At 48.5% G+C, this 24,633-nt stretch overlaps 1 protein-coding gene across 3 annotated transcripts; it reads left to right on the plus strand.

Annotated features, from left to right (window-relative positions):
* Positions 1-6,531: 6,531 nt before the first annotated feature.
* On the plus strand, positions 6,532-24,044 carry GPRC5A (G protein-coupled receptor class C group 5 member A). 3 transcript variants are annotated; one of them, XM_060658334.3, is made up of 5 exons: positions 6,532-6,778; positions 7,269-7,453; positions 19,491-20,419; positions 22,718-22,776; positions 23,070-24,044. In XM_060658334.3, the coding sequence occupies exons 3-5, from the start codon at positions 19,498-19,500 to the stop codon at positions 23,160-23,162; spliced, it is 1,074 nt and encodes a 357-aa protein (XP_060514317.1). In that variant the 5' UTR covers positions 6,532-6,778; positions 7,269-7,453; positions 19,491-19,497; the 3' UTR covers positions 23,163-24,044. The 3 variants fall into 3 exon arrangements, with proteins under 3 accessions (XP_060514317.1, XP_081652240.1, XP_060514316.1); XM_081796114.1 differs by lacking the exon at positions 7,269-7,453 and adding an exon at positions 13,725-13,765; XM_060658333.3 differs by lacking the exon at positions 7,269-7,453 and having other exon boundaries at positions 6,533-6,778.
* The last annotated feature ends 589 nt before the right edge of the window (positions 24,045-24,633 follow it).

The raw sequence follows: 24,633 nt of genomic DNA on the forward strand, positions 1-24,633 counted from the left end.
CTGAAATCAAGAGTCCAACGCTTAACCACCTGAGCCATGCAGGCGCCCCTAGAATTTTATACAACTGGAAACATACAGTAGGTACTCTTTATTGTCTTGCTTGACATGTTTTTGAGATTCATCCATGGTGTTGCATGTATCAGTGGTTTGTTCCTTTTTACTGCCGAGTGAAAATAGCAGGCCATTCTATTACATAGAAAGTACTGTAATCCTGGCAGTCCTGTAACACTTTAGTCTGAATGATTTTTTTTTTTTTTTTTTTTTGCTCGAGCCACATACGGAAAGTACAAGAACATTTGGGTAACAGGAAGTGAGGGGGAAGCCTGACAAAGGCAGGGCGCCGAAAGGCGGTTTTGCCAGCATCACCAGTTTGCTTGTCTGTCACGTACAGACTCAAGGAGCAGCCTTCCTGCCTTCAGTGCCAGAAATCCAAGAGTGAGTAAATGAGTATTACTGAATCCCTCCTAGGCGCGAGATGTAATTCTAGTCCATGTTCATGACAACACCGTGAATTAGATGTCGTGGGCTCCCTTCTTTCAAGAGGAAACGGGCTCTTGATCTATTAGTGGGATTCAGGCCAGGTCTTATTTGGAGGAGAGAGGGAGGGAGGGAGGGAGAGAATGAGAGAGAAACAGAGAGGGAGACTGGGAGAGAGAAAGAGGGAGAGAGAGGAAAGGGGGGAGGAAGGGAGAGGGAGGGAGAGAGGGAGAACGGGAGAACGCAAGGGAGGAGGGAGAAAGGAATGAGAGAGGAGAAGGAGAGGTCAGGCAAATCCACTGGGTGGAAGGTGCAGACTCCTGGAGCTGCATTGGGTTTCAGGCCACTAACCAGCCTGGGCACTTGATGGGACGAGATTCTCTAACCCAGCCTTGGGGTTACCCGCGGTGCCGCTCTGGTGTCAGCATGGCAGCCTTGGCTCATAACTTTCCTCCGAATTAGGGCCCTGAGTAGGAGCACGACATTCAAGCCAACCCCTGAAAGAGTGGGGAAGTCTGGGCCGTGACCGTGGCATTTCCAACTGCCGCCTAACTAGGGACGGGAGGCAGGCAGACACGAGCGCTGGTTCCCCGCAGGCTGCATTCCGAGGCTTCAAGTGTCATCTCTCCGGAGCCACACATGTTTACCCTGTGCGCATTCCACCTCTCTCCCTTCTACCTGGTGGCGGTGGGAAGGGGAGACCAAGGCCACTTCGGCATGAAGCCCTTGAGACTCCCACGGCGCTAGGCAGGCTCCTCGTAGCAGTTCACAGAACCCCACGGCAGACACGAGACGGCCTACGTCGCAGGGGTGTATTAATTTCCCAGGGCTGCCTGAACAAAGTATCGCAAACCGAGTGGCTGAAAACAACAGAAGTTTATTCTTTCCAGTTCTGGAGGCTAAAAGTCTGCGATCCAGGTACTGGCAGGAACTCCTTCTGGAACTCCAAGGGAAGAACTATCCCACGCCTCTCTCCTAGCTGCTGGCGGTTGTCGTTACCCTTGGTGTTCTTGGCCTGTGGCAGTTTAAGTGCGGGCTCTGCCCGTCTCCCTTGGCCTTCTTCTCAGTCTCCTCTGGGTCTGCTCTCTCCACGTCCCCTTTTTATAAAGACACAAGTCACTGGATTTAGGGCCACTGGAGTGGCTTGTCCATCTCACACATCTCAGGTCGGTCCCCTCCTTCACGCCTCAGTGACCTCTGCTTCCAAGATGAATCTGCGACGGGGCACCTGGGTGGCTCAGTCCGTTAAGTGTCTGACTTCGGCTCAGGTCATGATCTTGCAGTTAGTGAACGGGAGCCCCACAGCAGGCTCTGTGCTGACAGTGTGGAGCCTTCTTGGGATTCTCTCCCTCTCTCACTGCCCCTGTCCCACAAGCTCTGTCTCTCAAAATAAATAAATAAACTTTAAAAAAAAAAAAGAGGAGTCTGGGACTCCACGCTCAGTCTGGCCGCTGTCTACTTGTCCCACTTCATGCCCCACTGCCCACGCTTTGTGCTCACAATCTACTAATGGGCACGGCTGTCACACACCTCTGTGCCTTGGCAAATTCTGTTCCCTCCGTGCTGGAACGCACTCCCTGTTCCTCAGCCCTCTTCCCTCTCCATGTGAAAAGCTCTCACTCACCCTTGAAGCCTCTCCCCCGGGGTGAGGGCTACGCTGAATGCCGTGGGGGGCACTACCTGGGGCCTTTGTGCCCAGCTGTGGTCCTTGGGTATTTCTCCCATGTGACACCTAACACAATGCATTGCTTTTGTTTCCTTACTGGCTACCTCCCTGCCAAACTGAGCAACATAGAGGCAGTTATCTTTTGAGTCTCTCCCCCCCCCCCCCCCCCACCCCAGCCATACACAAGATCACCCACCGTTGCTAAATGGCTGAATAAACTTGGAAATTCCCTTCAGGGGACAGAGACCAAGGAGCCTGTTTCTCATACTTGTATTATATTCCCTACAGTGCTTGGTACATAGCTGGCTCTCCAATGCCTCCTGTATCATTTAGCGATTGAATGGAAAAGTCACTATTCACAGGGAGAGTGGGAGCTGTGGGTCACTAGTCAATTCCATTAGAGCAAAATCCCCCTGTCCTTTTCTCCAACTGACTCAGGTGCTTCAGTGAAGTTAAATTAAGTGAGATTTAATCGAGGCCAGGGAGGGGGAACGGGTGGCACCTTCCTATCTTGCGAATGAAGAAGTAAAGGGAAAGAAAGGGGAGCTCTGGGCCTGAGCAGTCCTGAATTCCAAACAGTAATTACAATTCCCTTGGTAAAGGGCCAGGACCAGGGCGCTGCTGGTTCCTGGTTTATTCCTGCAATCAAGAGTGAGGATCATGGCGATGTTGGGCGGTGGGGTAGGGAAGGGAGGTGTCAGCAGGGACTGGGCGCTGGGACACCCAGACGGAGGCTGACCTGGGCCCATCCCATGGAAAATGACCCCTTGCCGGCCTTGCAGCTGAACGAAGGTCCTCCCCAGCATCAGACCAGCCTCTCTTTTGGGGGAACAAGGCACCCTTATTATGAGGCTCTCTCTTCTCACCTCATTTCCAGTCATGTGAGCTTCCCTTCTGTGTCCCTTAACAATGCTACCTGTCACTTGAAGCCAGGTAACACTCAAAGGAGGCTAACTAGAGTTGGAGTCATACCTGAGTCTCCAGACACCCCTTATACCATTTCTTCTATTGATTTCCAAGGGCCTTCAACCTTGTTCTCCAGACAGTTTTAGTAGGAAAAGAGACCTACTAAATGAATTATTTCCCCTACTGGCCCCCAACCTGTCCCCATCAGGGGCATCTCAAAATTACTAAGCTTTTCCACCCTCCTACTCACTTTGACCCCCCTGGCCCCCAACCAGACCCCAGGGGATTCTGGGGCACTGGGACAGGGCTGGGGCTAGAGGAGGTAAGCAAGTCTTACTCTCAGGGGCTCACAATTTAAGGAGGCACTCACTCTCGGGGCTAAGTGCTTCCTTAAATTTTGTGTTCTGGGGTGTCCAGGCCAGCTGCTGGGCTGGTGAATTGATAAAGGGATGGGAGGAGAAAAAGAAGTTAAAAGCAGGGAGTAGAAGACACCGTGGTAACTGAACAAGGAGGGAACTCTGAAGTCAGTGGCAAAGTGAATAATAATGGGTGTATTGGGGTAAATACCTGGTAGTGCAATTGCTGGATCAAAGGGTAGTTCTGTTTTTTAACTTTTTGAGGAACCTCCATACTGTGGAATTTAAGAAACAAAAGATCATGGGGGTGGGGGGGGACAGGAAAACTAAGAAACATACTTTTAACTGTAGACTCATGGTCCCACCCACAGAAGGTGGGTGGGGGATGGGCTGAATGGGTGATGGGGATTAAGGAGGGCACTTGTCCAGATGCGCACCAGGTGTTGGATGCAGGTGTTGAAACACTGAATTGTACACCTGAAACTAACATTATATTGTGTGTCAACTAGCTGGAATTTAAACGAACATTAAAAGAGTGAAGAATAGTGGGTGCAGGCGATCAAGGGCAGCTTTTCCCCACAAAGCTCCACACGCACAGCCTGCCAGATGTCACCGAGAGAACAAGAAAGCAACAGGAAAAACAAAACGCCCTCATCCCCGGCTCATTAGGTTTCTCGGAGTTTCTTGTCCCAGGGAAGACAAGAAAAGGGGAAGAAATCCCTGAAGACACGTTCTCTCTGATTTGACTCCCTCCTGGACCTGACGGCTTTTTCTGGACATCACCAACCTCACCTGGAGGCATGGTGATTCAGGGTCCTAAAATGCCTCAGCTGCCTCTAGCCACACGGGGCTTCTGAGCACTGGCAACGTGTTTATTCCAAACTCCCAAGTGCTAAGGGTGATATATACACTGAAGTTTTGAAGACCTAGCTTGAAACAAAAGAATGTAAGTTAGCTTACTGAGATTTTTGTAAAAGCTTGATTATACTGAAATGATGTTTGGGATCTATTGGGTTAAATTATTAAAATCAATCCCCCCTTTTTACTACTTATTTTAGACACAGAGAGTGAGCACAAGCCGTGGGGGTGGGGGAGAGGGGCAGAGGGAAAGAACCTTAAGCAGGCTCCACACTCCATGCGAGCCTCACAGGGGGCTGGATCTCACTACATACTGTGAGATCAGGACTTGAGCCAAAGTTAAGAGTTGGATACTGAGCCGACTGAGCCATCCAGGTGTCCCCCCTTTTTACTTATTTTAATATGGCTTCTAGAAAATTTTTTATTTTGTATTTATTTTTACTTATTATTTTTACAAACCTTTGTGTGGAGGGCTGACTTTTTTTATTTAAAAAAACTTTTTTAACGTTTATTTATTTTTGAGACAGAGAGAGAGAGAGCATGAACAGGGGAGGGTCAGAGAAAGAGGGAGACACAGAATGTGAAACAGGCTCCAGGCTCTGAGCTGTAAGCACAGAGCCCGACGCGGGGCTCAAACCCACGGACTGCAAGATCATGACCTGAGCCAAAGTCGGACGCTTAACCGACTGAGCCACCCAGGTGCCCCTAGGGCTGACTTTCAGTAGGTTGCAGTAATGAAGCTTCTCTGCGTATGAAACCTTGACCTAGAAGCAGGTCCTCTAGGAACGGATTAGCACCAGATTCTTCACAAACGTGGGAGGGGGCAGCCCCTTTTGTGGCTGAGCCCCATTTCCCTGGACTAGGGGCTCTTCACATCTTGGCTGCTAGAAAATTTAACTTTACATATGTGGCTTGCATTTGTCACTTGAATGGTAGATCTGTTGGATAAGGCTGGTCTAGTCCAACTTCCTCCTTAAACACAAGAAGACAGAGGTCCCGAGAGAAGGTCTCACTTAGCAAATGGTACACACGAAAATACACTGTCATTTCCACCAGGCTCTCAGTTGCCCCTTCCCCTGCCCCCACACCCTGTGAGTCTGGGGAGAGGAGTGGGTGGCCCTTGCAGCCCCCCAGGGCTGCAGGTCTCAAGGAAAATGTTCCAAGACTCAAGACATTGGCTGTGGATTCTTGGGAGTGAAATTAAACCGAATAAAGTCACATTTTAAAAGCCCATTAGATCCTGGTAACTTGGGGTGTGAGGACAAAGCTGGGGAGCCCTAGACCTTCCTGTTAATTCACATGCATAGTAACCAGGAGTGCCAATGGGCACCTTAAAAGCACAGAACTTCCCCCTCCCCCAAGGCTTTGGGGTAGAGCCTTGCCTGAGCCTTGACACTGAGGGGTAGCCACTCAAGGATTGTTTGACAAGTAAACAAAGACAAGTTTCAGTAGGATTGGCTTGATAATGGAAGGGGAGTGGGCAGCGAGGGAGGCGAACCGGACACCAAAGGCAAATTCCTTTATTTCATAATTTTATCTGGCGTCCCCATTCTCATCAACCTGCCTGGTCAAGGCTCTTAGAGAGGTAGTTAGGGAAGTACAGAGATAGTGAGGTCTCCACCCTGGGACGGCACTAATGCTGCCCATCTGAGGACAGTTCGACAGGTGGAGTTTGCGGAGCTGACTCCGGACCCCGAGGAATCTTCCTTGGTTTCGACCTGGCTTTGGCTGGGGCGCCAGAGAGAGCGGTCACCTCCTTGCCCCGCCTGGCTTCCCATCCTGCACTGGTGGGGGAGAGTGATGGGCTAAGCTAAGAGGAAAGGTGAGGAAATCGAACTTCTCCCGCACCACGGCAGGAAGGGCCACCTGGAGGTCAGCTCTCCTTCCTATTTAACACACACGCGCGCGCACGCGCCGGCCGTGGGACCCAGGAGCTAACCCAGGCGCCACGACCTGGCTGGCCCAGGCCCTTGTCGGAGAGGGGTGCCCGGCGGGGAGGGCGGGTGTGGCTCTCCCCCACCCCCAACCCGGACGTGACAGCTTGCGGGACGATAACGAGAGGTCCCCTCTGGCCACTTTTCCCCCCGGGGCCTTGGGACCTGCCCGTGCGCGCGTCCCGCAGCAGTTTGGATGCGCCAGGCGGCGGCCCGGGGGGTAGTTCCTCCTGTCCAAACCACCCCACCCCCCCACCCGCTTCAAGGGTGACTGTGCCGCTGACGTCAGGCGACTTTTGGTTCATACCCTGGCACGGGGACTTTATTTTCATAACAGCATGCAGTGCCGCGGAACTGGAATAGGCGTGTCCTCTCCCCCTGACCCTCTCCCGCCCCGTGTCCCTCTGCTCACCCCCTCGCTTGCTCCCTCCCTCCGGCGACGGCTGCCTTTATAACCGCTCAGCGCTGCGAGGGCGGGATAGCTGCCTGCGGGCTTCTCCAGCAGCTAGGGGCTCCTGTGCCGCCTCCGACGCGCGCGAAACAAGCAGCCCAAGTTCACGCGCCACGGCCAGGGCAGAAGGGTGAGTGAGGCGCGCGCGGCCCGGGGCGCCCTCTGCCTCCAGATTTAAATCCTTGGGGAAGTGCGGCGTTGGGAGGGGTGGGATACAAGAAAAGAGAACTCCTGGTAATGGACTACAGCTGGCTGTGAGAAAAAAAAAAAAAAGCCCAAGAATGGAATTTCTCTAGTTTGGTTAACTGAACTCAGACTCCCCGCCCTGAGGTTCTCAGGCTGAGAAAGAGGCGGAGAGCAAAAAAATTAGTCGGGATAATATTTGTGCTCAGACACGTTTACAAACTCCTAGCAGGTGGAATCCTGGCTGGGCACGTGAGCAGCTTGGGGATCACACTTAGGGAAGAGAAAAGGAGACCGATTTTTAGAGGATGGGATTGGGGGTGGAGAGGGTTGGGAGTTGGGGGTGGAGGGAGGTAGGAGGAGGGACATAGTGACAGTTGCTACTTCACTCAGGTACTGAAAAGTTTTGATTTGTGTTCTCCTTTCACAACAAGCAGACCCTTGTGAATTTTGGGAAGCAGATCGTTGAAGCCACCCCTTCTCTTGATGAGAGTGTCAGGCTGTCAGTCCCACAGCTCTCCTTCCCTGGCTGTCCTTTGAGTTGCTCAGGAACCTTGGGGCTGATGGAAGTTGAATATCCAATTAACAGCCCACTTTCTGGCAACAACTAGATAGGACCCAGGTATGGCCCCAAAGCTGTCCAAGATACTCCCTTAAACATCTACTGGGGGAAGGGTGTGTGTGTGTGTGGTGGTGGTGGGGGGTGGGGGTAACATAGGGCTAGTAATAGAGAAAGCCTGCTTAGGACCAAAGAATTGGAAGGCTTTTCTGTTCCTGGCTTCTTTCCAGGCTGATTTTCTCCTTAGAGGGTTTGTAAAGGCCACACCTGTTGAAGGGTTCAATTGAATCAGACACCAATGTGGGCTCACTCCTGAAGGGCAATACTTGAACCACTTCAGATACATTGGGCTGGGACCCATGGGAGGGTTGAGAATGGGGGTCAGGTCTCCCCCCTCCAGGTCTGTGTGCTGGCTATCACTAGGAGAGGGATGGAATGACAGAAAGGAACAGTCAGCAGCGGCATTACCTGGGAAGCAGAAAGGCTCCTCTGAGGATATGGCCAGATGTGTGCTCAGAGGGCAGATAGGAATGAGCGTGACATTTCTGGGAAGTGCGCTCAGTCTTGAGTCAGAATACTGATTTCTCATCCAGGCTCTGCGGGAACCTGCAGCTGTGAGGAGGCCAGGGCCTGAGCCTTGAGTTCCTCCTAAGGGGTCTAGGCAAGGCCCCCATCTCCTTCCCATGGCTGAGATTCTAGCCCCTCTGTATCTGCATGTGTCCCTTTGGGAATCTTCTTTGGAGTTTGCTTCTTAGTGTTCCACTACTTAGTGAAAATTGAAGATGAATTTTGACTGTCATTTCATTTTTCTCATTTTGGAAGTTTGCCTTCAGGTCCAGTTCTGTTTAAAACCCAGACTGAGCTGAGGAAATGGACAGGAAATGATGTGCTGGTATATTAGGACCTTAAAAAACAATGAATTGAATAGTATTTTCATCTGAAGGATCTCAGATTTTCTGAGCAGTTTGGTGTATTTGTTTCTACTTTTATTTCTGTATTTATTGCTTTGTGGTCAGAATACATAATCTGTATGTTTCTTATTTTAGAATTTCAGATTTTTTTGTGGTTTAAAACATGCTGTTTTTGTAAATATTTCATAACCATTTCAACAGAAGCAATCATATAGAAAGGGGTTGGTAAACTAGTTCCATGGCCAAACACAGCTCACTGCCTCTTTTTGCAAATAAAGTTTTATTGGAACACAGCTATACTCATTTTTCTATGCATTATGTATGGCTGCTTTCAGCCCTGCAAACCCTAAACTACTTATTATTTGGATCTTTGCAGAAAACGTTTGCTGATCACAGATACAGACGATCGGAATTATATGATTAACAATGGAGATCTAATAAGAACATAGAGACTATTTCAATTAAAGTGTCCATAGAACATTTATAAAAAGTTATCGTATTATTACTCTTGTATTTCATCTGCCAAGGACTGATAAAGAATATGAAAGTCTCCTAGAAATATTAAAATCTCCTATAACTATAGTATTTCTTTTAATTTCTCCTTGTATTTCCAGTAGCTTTTGTTTTATGTATCTTGATGCTATGTTATTTAGTGCATAAAAGTTTATGATAGTTGTATCTTCAATGTGGAGTATCCTTAATGATTATAAAGTAAGCTTTTTAGTTCCTACAATGTCTTTTTGCCTTAACTAAACTTTGTGTGATATTAATACTTCAACTCTTACTTAATTTTCTAACCTTCAGCAAGCTATTTAATTTTGTACTTGATACATAATACCTGCTAAAGAAACACTATTTCTTATTGCTTATTTTTGTGTTTATTTACATTTTTCCTTTGTTTTTTCTTTTTTCAAAATGAAAAAGTTACCATTTACATTTATTATAATAATTATTGCTTGCTATTGCCATATAATTTTTGGTCACATGGTCTGCTCTCTCAATCTTTTCCCACATTAGGTAGTCTATATTGTATCTTTAGATCGAGTAGGGTGCTAAGTGAGTGGTCATGCCATTCTTAGGGCTTAGAAATACAGGCTTGTAAGGAAAGATGATAAGTTTAGCTTGGGACTTGTTGGATTGAACACGAATATGTTATTTATATATATAAAATATTTAGAAGAAGGCATCTTTGAGAGCTGTGAGCTGGTATACCAGTATGGACTTTACTTTATCCACCTATTTTCTGGAAATTTTATTTCTTAAAATCCTGGGCCTAAAAGATTTGGAAGTTTCACTCAAAATATTATTTTCTTTTAAAGATTTCTAGTGTTTTATATTCCAGCAATTTATTTCACAGAAATCTAAAGTTCATATTCTTTGTTTAGAATGGAGGAAGATGGTATGTAATGTCTCCAGGGAACTACCCGAAAGTAAAGAAACTGGGATATACACTGTAGTTATACTTGTTTAGATCTGCCTACGGTGGTAAGGTAACTTATTTTCTCTCAGTTACTACAAAAGGAACTCAATTTAGTGATGTTATTCAGAGGTTATTCATAAGCTGATGCCATAATCACTTTTATGTCAGAATTAGGATGACTGGGGCGCCTGGGTGGCTTGGTTGGTTAAGCGTCCGACTTCGGCTCAGGTCATGATCTCACGGTCCGTGAGTTCGAGCCCCGCGTCGGGCTCTGTGCTGACAGCTCAGAGCCTGGAGCCTGTTTCAGATTCTGTGTCTCCCTCTCTCTCTGCCCCTCCCCTGTTCATGCTCTGTCTCTCTCTGTCTCAAAAATAAATAAATGTTAAAAAAAAAATTAAAAAAAAAAAAAAGAATTAGGATGACTACCCAGAACAGGGGATCCTGGAGATTTCCCTGTAGACACTTTCCACTTATAACTAATCCTTCATCATGGGCAGAGACATTCCCTTGAGACTCCACCCTTGTCTTAGAATTCAGCCTAGATAAAAAGATGAGGATAAGCATCAGCTTGTATTCATCTTCCAAAATTCTTCTTCCCCATTAACTCACACTTGCCAATAAATAACTTGCTTTGAGTAGATATTCAGTGGCCAGTCTTAGTCCAAAACATTTGCTCAGTAACCCCTGTGCAGAGCATATAGTGAGGAGAATACCAACAAATAGAAAGTTTGCTGTTTCCTTTAAAAAGCTTGTTATCTGATAGTTGAGTCAGCATTGATATTAATGTGTTGTATAAAACATATATGTGGAAAAACTTGAGTACCAAGAAATACTTAATCGCAAAAACTATGACGAGAGTTTAGAATACATTTAGAATGAGATGGGACTAATAATTTTTAAAATTATTATTATTAAATTATTATTACCTCAAGATAGGGGTAAGTTTTGAGTTATATTTCAAAGCAATATGGTAAATGGATTGTGAAGAGGAGGGGAAGGGTCTTTCTGGTTGGGAGAACAATGCACGTGCTGAGGCAAAAAGCAGGACTTTGTCACAATCCCCTTCTGGATAGAAATACTCTTGGAAGATTGGTTTGCCTTGCATGGAGGTGGGGCCGGGAGTTAGGAAGGGTTGGGAGGACCAGTTGGAGAAAAGCCATGAAGCTCTGGAACTGAATCTGTTATAACAGACAATAAGGTGCTAATATGTTAATTCAAAGATCCCTTCCCAAGCCTTCCCTTCTTTGTTCCCCTTACAGACCACTTTTTTTTTTTTTGAAGCTGCTCCTTGGCTTCTGGGAAACCAGTCCACTCAGGCTTATTATGATGATTGTTTTTTTACCAACCCCTGATCGTTAGAAAAAAAAAATTTTTTTTTTAATTTTAGAGAGAGAATGAGCAGGGGAGAGGGACAGAAGGAGAGAGAATCTTAAGCAGGCTCCATGCTCAGCACAGAGCCCCATGCAGGGCTCCATCCCACAACCCTGGGATTGTGACCTGAGTAGAAATCAACCGAGCGCTCGACCAACTGAACCACGCAGGCGCCCCAATCCCTGATCAAGTTTTAAACCATCTTTTGTCGACCGCTGCGTTGGGGAGATGGTGTTCCCCTGGTTCTGCCCTGGGCCCCCTACCCGCCGTACTTGTTCCCAGTGTGATCTTGTTCTCCTCCCAAGGCTTCAGATACCTCCTCTAGGTCCACTCTGTACTTACAGCCCAAACCTCTCCGGAGCCTCAGACTTGCATGTCTAAGTGCAGAGGAGGTCAGCACAACCAGGTCCTGGAGCCTGGCTTCTAAGCGCCATGAGATCTTGGGCAAGTTATTTTAATTTCTCTGTGCCTCAACTGCAGAAAGGGGACATAATAATAGGGTTGTTGTGAGAAGGCAGGAATGTGTGGCCCGGAGTAAACTCTCAGGAGGACTTTGTGTTGTCCTTTCTGGATGCCTCCAGTTGCACGTTCCATATTCATCTTAGATTCCACACGACCACGCTTGGCATCGGTCCTCACCCGCCTGCATTTCTAGGCTCCACGCAGTTGCCTAAGCCAGAAATCTGGGAACTAACCTACCTTCCTAAAAATCTCCCACTCTTTGCTGCTTATCTTCCATGCTTCACCTCCCTGGTCTCTGTAGCATTAAAAAACAAAAAAGAAACCCGTTAGGTAGAATGGATCACTGTTTTCCATGTGCACTTAGCATTCTCTGCACAGCCCGTGACTCCTTTTTTGTATGTCACCGTGACTCTGTTGGGTCTCCCAGGGGCAGTAGACATACTTTTGGTCTGTGTGACTTAGCACAGTACCTAACACATTTATTTTTAGGCATTTATTTTTTTAAAAAAATGTTTAGTGTTTATTTTTACTTTTCAGAGAGAGAGAAAGGGAGAGGGCAAGCGAGCAGGGGAGGGGCAGAGAGAGAAGGAGACACAGAATCCGAAGCAGGCTCCAGGTTCTGAGCTGTCAGCACAGAGCCCGACGTGGGGCTCGAACTCGTGAACTGTAAGATCATGACCTGAGACAAAGTGGGACCCTTGACCAACTGAGCCACCCAGGCGCCCCACAGAGTGGGCATTTAAATGCGTGTTGATCAAGTGTAGTATTGCTCACTGTGGAGACTTCTCAGAGCCGGTTTAAGTGGAGAGAGGCAGGAGTTGGGGGGCAAAGCTTCAGAGTTCATCACCGTGATTTCGATATGAAATGAAAAATTACATTATGATTAAGGCCACTCATAAAGGGATAGTCTTCTCAGCTCTGTGAAACTGGGCACAGTAACTTCTAAGAGTCTGTCTTCTCACGTATAAAATGGGTTGTAGGAATAGTAAATGAAGCAATAAATGTGAAAACATGTAAATGAGAGAATCCATACAAAAACATAAACCCTCAGCAGGGTGCCTACCTCCGGGGAACTCACGATGTGGCCGGAGTCATTATTTTTATTCATAATTGTATTGGGACTCTTGCGCTACATTGAATGAGGCAATTCAAGAAAAAGAGAGAAAATTAAAATGCTAGAAAATCACAGGTTTTCCTGGCTCAGGTAGAGGGGACTCAGCTTCAACAAACACTAAAGTTATTTGGTATCATTCCCCAGGCACCGCTGAGAGGTAGGTATTGTCTTCTTCATTTTCAGATGAAAGAATGAGATATGTCTCATAAGGAGGAAGATAAGATTGGCTTTGGCTAGGCTCTGGGCCCCAGGTTATTCACGCTCAGATACGGTGGGGGTGGGGTGGAGGGGGGTGTGGCCCAGGCAACCAGCTTGGGCAACCTTCCAGGTCTGGGCATCAGGAGCTCTAGACCTCATTCTCGCCCCCCTGGGAAAAGAGGAGAGGAGTCTTGGGGAAGCTGGGGGACTCATCAATGCTGGCATTTGTTCTTGCATACCAGCTAGGGCCTTGGGTCTGGCAAGAGCGGGCCCGGGTCTAAGGTCAGTATTGCTCTGCTACCTGGTGGCCTCGTCCTACAGGTGAGCCTTTGCCTGGTGGCCCTCTCCTTGCTTGGCCTGCGCTCGGACCCTCAGTCACCTCCAGCCCTGTTTTGGGGTTTGGTTAGGAATTGGCAGGGCATGTCCTTTTAATGACAGGAGGTGGGGCGAGGAGAAGAATGAGGGGGAGGGAGAAAGAGATTTGGGAATTGTCTAAAAGGAGTTTTCTAGAGGGATGAACAGTGAAGCTGGAGGTGGGCTCACACCATCGAGTTCAGCACCCCACCCTCATTTTTCAGAGGAGGGGAGGGAGGTTCCTGGAGATAGTGTCCACACAGAAGGCAGCTGAAACCCCTTCTTTCTGAAAGGGCGGGGTGAAGACAGGGCTTGGTCTTGAGCCCAGGAAGTGACTTCCTGCCTCCCCCTTCCTCCCTTCTCTCCCTCCCTCCTTGCCTTTCTTCCTCCCCTATCACCTCTTCCTCTTATTGTCCTTTCTTTCTCCCTTTCCCCTCTCTTTTTTCTTTTTAACGTTTCTTTCTTTTTTTTTTTTTTTTTCTTTCATGCCCTGACTCATTCCAGAAGGGTTTAGGACAGCGCCAGGCGACTTCAAGGTCTGTGTGGTAGGTGTTGTTGGATTATTGGACCGTGAGTTGTTAGCTTAGTTAGCAGCTGTAATAAGTGAAGGGGGTCTCACCCTTATGACTCAAGGCCCTTTCCTGTGTCCCAGGTCAGAGGCTACATACTTTAAAACTGTACCATGTTCCTGCCAAGTACAGGGTTTAGTCATCAGGGAGTTGGGTGGGAATGTGGACTGGATTCTAGTAAATCTCTCTCTGCTTCCTGGGAAATCTCAGGACTCATACTTTCCTGGGAGACACCTGGCGTCATTCAGATAGGAGCACAGTTCCAGACATGGCCCAGAGCCCCTAGCCTCGGACCCGAAGTGTGTTTTAGACAGCCCACATGAGGAGGACAGGAGGAAGGGAGTTTGGGACTCGGGACAGTGAACGGGGAGCTAGCAAGGAAACCAGGTACGACCCACCCTACCCACGCTGTCCCCTGAGCATCCCCTCCTCTCCCAGCGGACTCCACTTCTATCCCTGAACACACTCGTCCATCCTACTTAGGCATTTACCATCTATCAGGTTAGAGACTGGGGAGAAACACTTAACAACTCAGTCCCTGCCATCAAAGAGACTTTCAGTCAGGAAGAAGACACAGACTTTTCAATAGGTATTGCAGGGCTGTGTGAACAGGGCTATGGTAGGAAGCGCAAGAGGCAGGCAGGGCTGAGGACGCAGAGCCTTACACTTTTGTGCAGGATTATGGCTCTTCCCCCCTGGCTGCCGATAGAGCCGCTCAGAGAGGACAGGCCTGGAGCGGGAGGGAGGGTGTCTTCTGAAGGGGTCCAGGTGGAGGGGACTGCCTTAGGGCTCAGAGGAGTGGAATATTCAAGAGCTCCTGAAGAGATGTCATCCGCAGGACATGAATGTTGGGTTTGCTAATGTGGGATGGGGATTTCTCAGGCCATTTCCCAGCTCTGAGGTAGATCTTAAATTGGCTTTTGGTGCCTCTGCCTTGGGCTCACCGACGGGAGCCCCCTGCGCTGCCTCCTGCCCTTCTTTCTCCTCTTCCACGGCCTTCTCTCCTGCCCTGCCTGCTGCAGTGGAGCGCATGTGGCCAGTGTGCAGGAATCTGAGGGTATTATGCGTAACTTGAACAGCTGGAGCAGCTCACAAGGGCAGGCCGCGTGCCTCGGTGGATTTCATCCGTGCTCAAAGCCTAGCGCATTGCCCGAGTATTGACGGAGTCACCTCCCTCACCCTCGCCAATGGCAGGGCCCCTGGCTTTAAAGTCCTTACCAGACATAGGGCTCTACGGGTGTAATGTTGGAGTTAGAATTCTGGTTTGAATTCAGAACTGGATTCAGTTGACCCTGCCTTGTCCTAGCGGTGTGACTTTGGTGAGCCAGCTGACTTGTGTCTCAGTGGCTGCAGTTGGAGGACAGGGATAATGAGGGTATGAGCTATAGCAGAAGGTGGTTGTGAGGGTTCAATGGGTAGAGCGCAGAAGGGCATGCCTCACCCCTGCTGAGAATGAGTTAGTGGTGAGACGTCCTCTCCCTGTTCAGAGCTGTCCAAGAGTAAATGGCTCCTTGCAGCCCCCATTCAGACTTCGTAGGAGGTAGTCTTTTCCTGATGGGACCCCAAATCTCTCTGCCCTTGACTTTGGTTACAAGCGATGACCAAATAATCCATGGTCTCATTCCATGTTCTCTTTCTTGCTCCCACCCTGAGGTTCCTCTCTAGCTCCTGGCAGTTTGTTTTCCCAAATGCTCATTGCTTCCCTTTCCCCCTCAAACCTTGCTTTCTAGAAGTCCTTCGTAGCTTCTCAGAACCCCGTCCTTTCCCCCAGCCACCTTCCTGGTGTCTTTTCCTCATCTGGGCCACTCCCTGGGTGACACAGGGCCTTCCCCGTACAGAGCTGCTTGTTAATGAGTCCAGTGAGTTTTATTTTCCTCTGACCAAATTCAAAGTACTTAGGACACTTTAGACCCATTGCGCAATGCCTGTCGTGCAGGGGAAGAGGTGGAGGAGGGCTAACGGAGGTGAAGTAAGGATAATTCCAAAAAAATTAGTCACTCAGATAAACACGTATTTACTAAGAAAAATTTTAAAAGGACAGTTGTGAGAGAATTGGGAAATATGAACCCTAACTGGATATTTGATATTAAAGGGTTATTGTTAATTTTTAAAGGGTGGTTAAGTTAAAAAGGAGTTTTATCTTTTAGAGATACATGAAGTGTTTAAGTATGAAAGGATATGATGTCTGCGGTTTGCTTAAAAACAATCTAGTGAGGGATGCCTGGCTGGCTCAAGTCAGTAGAGCATGGGACTCTTGTTCTCAGGGTTGGGGGTTTGGGCCCCACGTTGGATGTAGAGTCTACCTTAAAATAAATGGATAAATAAATTTTTAAAAAATCTAGTGAGGGGTACCTGGGTGGCTCAGTTGGTTAAATGTCTGACTCTTGATTTTGGCTCAGGTCATGATCTCATGGTTCAGGTGTCCAAACCCTGCATTGGGCTCTGAGCTCAGAGCAAAGAGCCTGCTTGGGGTTCTCTCTCTCCCCCTCTGTCTGCCCCTCTCTCAAAACAAATAAATAAACTTAAGAAAAAACCTAGTGAGTGGGTGGGGATGTGGATGAAGCAAAATTGGCCATATATTGGTAATTTGTGAAACCAAGGGATGAGTCCAAGGGGTCTCCACCATATTATTCTTTTTTTGTGAGTATGCTTGAAAATTTCAGCATCTCTTTAAAAATAGTGTTTTAAAGGCACTTCAGGGACTGTTTCTCCGTCTCCCGTGCATGATTGGGGATGGGAGGTGGAGGTGAAGTTGAGGGACATAGGGTTTCTCCCCTCTCCACACCCATGGCCCATTGCTCTTGTTGGACTCTGTTCTGTGGATGCCAGGAGGCCCCCACACAGCATCCCCCACCCGGAAAGCTGCCACCACAAGGGAGGGGCCCGGAGCTCTAAGCTGGGGGCGGGAGGTTTCTGCCTCACTGTTCCTCTGTCCAGCACCACAGGTGCCCTTCAGGCAAACACCTCGTCAGTCTCTGACAAGATTTAGTCATCAGGCCCAAAGTCCTTCATAGTTTTCCGTGATTATGATGACTACCCTCAAGGGACGGCACTACCTTGAAGAGTGGGGAAGGGACAGTTGCGGGGCAGGGCTGGGAGGGTGAGATACCTTTCTTGCTGGATGCAGCCTTCTGACTGATCTGAGAGGAGAGGAGAGGTGAGTGAGGATGAAATGCACATGGCCTCGGTCCCTTCCCTTTTGTGCACCGTGTTTGAATTCAACGGGGGTTCTTTCTCTTCCATATTCATGGTGCGGACCAGTAAGCGGGGTCTGCACCTCCTTTCTCCCTAGCTCCATGGAGTGGACATTGGTATGCAAGGCAGATCAGACTTCGGGTCCTTGTGTTTCAAGAGTTGCCTATATCTAAGCTCAGTTGCCTTCCTTCTTCCTCCCTTTTTGTATTCTGCACTGCCCTGAAGACCCATCCTTTGCTCTGTGCTCTGCATGGTAGGGGTGACTGTGGTATAATTTCCATGGGGTAGAGTGCAGTGACACTCAACCTATTGAGCCACCAGGTGCCCCCAGATTTTGTATCTTTAAGGGAAGCAGATGTTGGAATTCTGTCTACACTGAGGAAGCTGCTCATTTGCCCTGGACAGTCAGTGAACAGTGGCCTGTTCTATATCTCACTGTGCTGTTCTCTGACTTGTGGTTTGATCATGAGGAAATAAAATGGAAGGAGAAGGGAGGGTGTTGTTTTTCCATTGGGTTGATCACATAATCCCATAGAGCCATGAAGGGCCAGAGAAGTCTTGTCTATAAGCGTGTATGGGCATGTGGTGAAGAAATTCTGAGCTGTTTTTTCTGCTACAAGGAAAGAAGCAGGATCCGGCAGATGTTTTATACCTTTTCCTGCTTCCCAATGCCAGTGGCTTCCCTTCTTTCAATTCCTTTCTTCACAGGCTCTCCCTACTTGGCATTAGCAGAAGCCGAGATCTTTCATGGGTGATTTTCTGTGTGTGTGTGTGTGTGTGCGGGGGGGGGGGGGGGGGGGCGGTTCTCAGTGAGCCTTCCCTTCCCCTACCTCTGTCCTCTGCTCCCTGTCCCGACCATATTTCTCTTCTAGTCAGTTCAGGACTCTTCATTGTTGAGTGAGAAATCCTATCAGGAAAAGAAAAACTAAAGCCCCACCCCCCCCCCCCCCACAAAAAAATCATGCACAAATAGCATACAACAAACCAAAAGTAATTGTGTCCTAGAAACTAATAAACAGCCAGATAATTCAGAACAAATTTTGTTGACAAACTTTAAAGCCTTAGCACTTTTGAATTTCAGCATCTTACTTGACATTGACTTTGGGGTTTGAGAACCATACATTTTTGGGAAATGTACAAACTCCTTCTCTCTTCCTATGTCTCAATTTATCTTCCCACTGTGCCCTGAATTCTTAGGAATTAGATTTCATGGGGTTCGGGAAATCAGCTGGGTCTGAAATTGACATGAAGGTTGTGGGAGCAGAGAAGGAAGCAGACCTGGGAGGTCAAGAAGAGATATATAGGAAGTCATCTGCTATATAGCCAGTCAACTCTGATTGTCTTTGAGTGGGTGAGCAGATTACCTGCTTTGTGGATCATCTATCCCCTGGGAGCTCCTAGCCTGTATGGGGCTGAACCAAGTGGAATCAAGACCATAAACAGAACTGGTTTGTGGGGCATCTGATAAGGGAGAAAAAGGGGAGGAGGTAAGAGAGAGAGACAGAGAGAATGACAGTATCTCAGTTTGCATTTAAGGCCAACTAGAACTCACTTGAGTGGTGGTACCTGGAATAGTTGAGAGCATAGATCCTAGAATTTGACCTATATTCAAATGCTGCTTCTGCTATTTCCTCGTATATGATGTTGGGCAAGAAACTTGACCTGTCTCTGCCTCAGTTTTTTCATCTGTGATACAGGGCTATTTTTTTTTTTTTTTTACCTCCTAGAGCTGCTTTGAAATTAAACTAGTATATACGAAACGTGATTAGAAGAGTTTCTGATCCACAGAAAAAATGAGCATTAGCTATTCGTAATATGTTTCATTGGATTATCCACCGTTGTTTTGTGTCCTTCAGGGTGTCCCTCCTTACAGATAGTTAATAAAGAACTCTTTCTGACATAGAAGACTCTTTCCATTGCTTTTTGGAATGAGTAGAGCCATCCTTAAGGCGGGGAAAAACCCTTGTAATATGTGACAGCAAAGCTGAAGTCGAGGATCCCATGGTGGTGAAGGGAATGTTTGGCCTTCTGTAGAGAAATTTACAGGAAAGAATGGGATGCTTACAAATGTCTGAAACAGAGGCAAAGGTGGAGAAAACCTTGAGACTGGCAAGTTATGATTAAAGCTTTAAGCTTAGAGATTTTCATGTTCGATAATTCCTGAGAAAATACTAGCCAAAAGTATCAGGATCCCTGGCAAGGTATTTGTGACATATTTTTTTGAAATGAGACCCTGAAATTCCTCAGCAGAGCACTGAGTTGTCTGGCGTCAGGGTACATATTAATATAGTTTAATTGTGGGGAGATTTGTCTTTTCCCTCCATCAGTCTGTAGAACTTGCCATGAGAGGTGGAGAAAAGTTAGTAGCTCCATCTAACGTAGCGAGTTCAGAGACAAAACCCCGGCCAAACATGTAAAAGTTTTCCCTAATCTTTTGGGTCCCCTGTGCCTGTCCGAGTTTGTTAGGAGACTCACCGCCCCTCCCCCCAACTTTGCGTTTATGCAGGACCAGAATGGCCACGACATCCCCTAGTGGTTGCCGCTCAAGCCTGGACGCCAAGTACCACAGACTTTGTGATACCACTCAAATCTGGGGCATTGTCCTAGAAGCGGTGGCCGCAGTGGGGGCTGTGACCTCGGTGGCCTTCATGCTCGGTCTCCTGATCCTCATCTGCAAGGTGCAGGACTCCAACAGACGAAAAGTGCTCCCAACCCAGTTTCTCTTCCTGCTGGGTGTGCTGGGCATCTTCGGCCTCACCTTCGCTTTCATCATCCAACTCGATGGCAGTACAGGGCCCACCCGCTTCTTCCTCTTCGGCGTCCTCTTCTCCCTCTGCTTCTCCTGCCTGCTGGCTCATGCTTTCAACCTGACGAAGCTGGTGCGTGGGAGGAAGCCCCTGTCCTTGCTGGTGATGCTGGGCCTGGCCGTGGGCTTCAGCCTGGTGCAGGACGTCATCGCTATCGAGTACATCGTCCTCACCATGAACAGGACCAATGTCGCCATCTTCTCTGAGCTTTCTGCCTCTCGGCGCAATGAAGACTTTGTCCTGTTGCTCACCTATGTCCTTTTCTTGATGGCGTTGACCTTCCTCACGTCCTGCTCCATCTTCTGTGGATCCTTCACTGGCTGGAAGAGACACGGGGTCCACATCTTCCTCACCATGGTTCTCTCCATTGCCATCTGGGTGACGTGGATCACCCTGCTCCTGATTTCTGCCCTTGGCCCCGAGTGGGATGATACCACCCTCAGCTCAGCCCTAGTTGCCAATGGCTGGGTTTTCCTGTTGGCTTACATTGCGCCCGAGTTTCAGCTGCTCACGAAGCAACGGAACCCCATGGATTACCCTGTTGAGGATGCGTTTTGTAAACCTCAGCTCATGAAGCAGAGCTATGGTGTGGAGAACAGAGCCTACTCTCAAGAGGAAATCACTCAAGGTACAGAGCACGGCGGGGTGAGAATTCCTTGTAGGAAGATGGGAGAGAATCATAGGATATTGGTTGTTGTTTTGTTTTGTTTTTACATTTTTATTTATTTTTGAGAGAGAGAGAGACAGAGCACAAGTGGGGGAGGGGAAGAGAGAGAATGAGACACAGAATCCGAAGCAGGCTCCAGGCTCTGAGCTGTCAGCACAGAGCCCGATGCGGCGCTCGAACTCACAAACTATATGATCGTGACCTGAGCTGAAGTCAGACGCTTAACCGCTTAACCTGAGCCACCCAGGCACCCCAGAATCATAGGATATTGTAACTGTAAGGAACATTCACGATTATCCAGGTCATACCCCTGACAGAACAGACAGGGTCCCCAAGGCTCATCCAGCTGGTTAGAGTTCTAGTAGAACTAGAAGCTGGCCTCTGGAGTCTTAATCTAGTACTTTCTACACAATACCCTGTGGGTTTCTCTGAGTCAAAATAAGTTGGGGCAAAGGAATGACTAGAAACATCCCTAGAGACCTGTAGGCGAGATTGTGTTCTTTATGAAAGATAGCTGGGTGTTCCTTCCAGAAACGTGAAGCCTTTATAGATTTGAATGCAGAAAGCCAAGCCATGATTCCTTGCGGTAGGCACAGAGCACAGAGGAGGGAGAAAGCCCTTTTACCACAAACCTGCAGAAATCTCCATAAAGTTACTGAGGGTTCTGATTTATCCTGCACAGCCACATCTTACTGCGTGTCTCTGGGCCCACGGGAGGGAAGAGATTGTATCTGACATAAAAGAATCCAATGATTTTGCTCTTGCCTGAAGTCACGAGTAACCAGGTGTTCTGTTGTTCTCTCAACAGAAAGAGGCTACACCGACAGCTAGAGACTGCCCTTGCCCTTAGGGACCTATCCGTTGGTCTGTGAGGTGTCCACTGCTCTCTGGGCCTAATCAAGGGTCCCTGAGGTTTACACCGACCTCTGGGGGGGGGTGAGTTCGGGAGAGGAGTGAGGGACCTCTAAGGCTAGGTTCTTAGGTTCAGCTGACAGTTTCCTCTGCTCTTGAAGCCCGAGGTGCACAGCTTCCTGGTGCTTCTCACGGGAGCTGTGATTCCTCTCCGGGGCGCTTGGAAGGCCAAAGGGAAACAGGGGTGGCTGGAGGGGATGTCTTAGCACCCATCCACTCCTGTCCATTCTCACGGCTTCACTCTGTCACCGCGCTCCTGGACTCCCTGTTATCATTCCCTAACTGCGATTCCTCCCTTTCATCCTTCCTTCCATCCATTTTGTAGGCCACCCGTCCCCTTCCTCTCCCCTAAAATACTTCTCTGGCTACCACATGTTCCTGCTCGCAGACGTTGCTGGCTGTCTAAGATCCACCATGTTGACTTAGGGAGGCTTTTCCCAGCGAGAACCCAACAGCCACGGAAGCTGTGCTCTCCGTCCGAACAAACCAAGTCACTCAGTGCCTTTCCCTGCCTGTGTGTCCAGGCTCCAGGCATGCCTTTGTGCCCTGTTCTTGCCCTTTTACAGAGCACACATTGCCCAGTCTCCTTATTCACTCCTCCCACATGCTGTAGAACTTTGAAATGCTCTTATCAGAGTCTGTCTCATTTCATAGCTATTTGTGTAGCTGTCGTATATCCCTTGCTCTCCAGTGTCAGCCCCAGGCCAGGAATCCGTCTGGTTAATCCTTATATTCTCCACAGTAACACAGAGAAAGTATTTGAGGTGTTCACGGAGTAAACTGAATAGGTACACTTGGTGGGAAATCTCAGTAAACTGGAACAGGTAAATGGATTGCTTTAAATTGTATTCACGACAATTGTATGCGTTTACTCTTCTGTTCCAGAGTTTAAATCCCTCTAGTGTTCCCCAAATACCAAGAAAACAATTGCTCATAAGTTCTGCCCCCTCCCAAAGAAAGTAATAAAATTTTTTTTTCTTGCCTTGCTGGTGGTTAAGGAAGCGGGTAAATCCGTAGTGAGCTTCACTGTAGGTAACTGACAGCGCTTGGACAGCTCTGTCTGAAAAGACTGGTTTCAAGGGTGCTTTTCAAGTGGTCCTGGATTGACCACCAGTGAAAGTTTTGGGAAAGGTGCTTCCCTAGTGACCCTATGTTGGTGGTTATTCATTTATTCAACCAATATTGTGTTTGGCCCTGGGCTTGGGACAATCTCTCCCCACATGAAACTCGCGGTCTGCTGGGAAGATAGACGCTTGGATAAATGATCGAATTGGGGTAGGCACAGGCAGAAGCATGATGTGGTGGGGGGACCCTAACGCTGTAATCCCCCCTCTCCCTCTCTTTCAGGCCTTGAAGAGCTAGGTGATACGCTCTATGCTCCCTATGCCACCCATTTTCAGCTGCAGGTAAATGGTTTCTTTCTCCTGTTACACCAGCAGCGTCAGCCCCCCTGGAATGTCTGTCCTTTGGGAACACGGGCTGTAGCCACTCTCATGGTCCCTGGAAGGCCACCTTGAAAGGGTGCGGTGTCTTCCTTTCCCGTGATCTGCCTCAGGGGTTAGCACAGGACCCTGGAATGCAGGGCTTCAGGGGGAGGGTTGGGAGAAGGGGAGAGAGTTAGATTCCCGCCCAGATTGGAGCTCTGTGGAAATATCCAGGAATTGGAGTGGGTTTAACGATATGGTTGCTGCCTTTTCAGAATCGGACCTCCCAAAAGGACTTCTCCATTCCGCGGGCCCAGACTCGGACCAGCCCTTACAATGACTATGAAGGAAGGAAAGGCGGCAGTTAGCTGTTCTGAAGAGTGGGGCGAACACAGCAAGTCAGCCAACCAGGGGGGGTTCAAAGGGATGTGGGCTACACCCAGAGTCGCCTAAGGAAACCGTACATAACCTTTTGGGACGAGCTTTCCTTCCCTTCTGGAGTTGCTGGGGGGCTAACAGGACGGCAGGTCACAGCACTCTAGGGTTTTTCCTTCGTCCCATACTTAGGATCCGTCTTTTCAGCGGGAGGGAGTCTCAGGCAAACTCAGGGTGTGCCCCTCACTGTGCCCAGTCATTTCACAAGCGATGAGAGCTCTGCTCATCTGACCGCTTACTGGTGCAGTTAGCTGCGGGTGCCAGCCTTTCTAACTCAAGACGGGTTTTGTGAGGACCGCTTGGCCCAGAGCAGAATGGCAAATCTGGGCAAAAACAGCCAAGGCCTGTCCCTGCTGAAATCTACACTGGAGACCAACTCACTGGCACCCTCCCTTCTCGCCTGGGTAGGAGAGGCTCAAGGTCACCCTAAACGTTCTCATCTCTGGTGCTACCACAGGACCCCTGTGGGTCCGCAGCACCAATTCACAGGTCACCATTCCCAAACATGCTGTCCATCCCCAGACTGAAGCTCCCCTGTACGCTTCACCAGAAGTCCCTCTTCTGTAGCTCGCCAGCGGGGAGAAGCCCGATTTCTCTTCGGCAGGAGAATCTGTGCACTGTTCTTGCTATAAACTCCTGGCACTGATCCTTCTCTCAGCCCCTTGCTCCTCAGCTTCTGTAAATAGCTCTGCATTGTGTTCACCACCTATGTCCCGCAAGTGGACATTGTCCTCCAAAGGAGAGTGTTCCGTGTGTAATAAGTTATTCACTGTTCCTCACTTGGAGACGCAATAAAGATACGGTGGCAACTCTTTGACTGTGAGAGCTGCGGTGGGACCTGAAGGAGACACGGCAGGCTCTTGTCTTCTTCACGTGGAGCTCAAGACACGGAGCCGAAGTTCAAGGTTCAGTTCCGTTGGGTGAGAGGCAAGGGTGAGAGGGGGAGCCAAGAACGGCCACGGACTCTGAGGTTTTGTTCCAGGAAGGCAGAGGAATGGCAACCCTGGGATGGGCTTTGGTGGCCCCAGTAGGACCGGGAGGAGTCCTCAAGGCCAGCTTCCCGATCCACAGGAGGTTTAATTGTAGGAGGGGATGAATTCAGATCCTTGTTTGACACAATCGGTTCATAATATCCCTTGGAAAATGCACAGTGACTAACAGTTGTTATTTAGTTACCTCGAGAAGCAGCCCTGTGGGGTGGGGCAATAGGAAACACTCTTTGGTGAAGGAAAAAGAATAAATCCCCATATGCAGAAACGGAATGACATTTAGAAATTCGTAGCTGAGTTTGGGAGTTATCTCCTAAGAGCCTGATGCTCTGTTTTTCATCAGAAGGAAAAACCCTGTTGGGAAGAGGTGAGGTGAGGCTGGAGAATTAATGACACTCTGAATTAAGGATGTTTA

Source organism: Panthera onca, chromosome B4, assembly GCF_046562875.1.
Source record: "Panthera onca isolate mPanOnc1 chromosome B4, mPanOnc1 haplotype 2, whole genome shotgun sequence".
In the NCBI taxonomy this organism is placed as follows: domain Eukaryota; kingdom Metazoa; phylum Chordata; class Mammalia; order Carnivora; family Felidae; genus Panthera; species Panthera onca.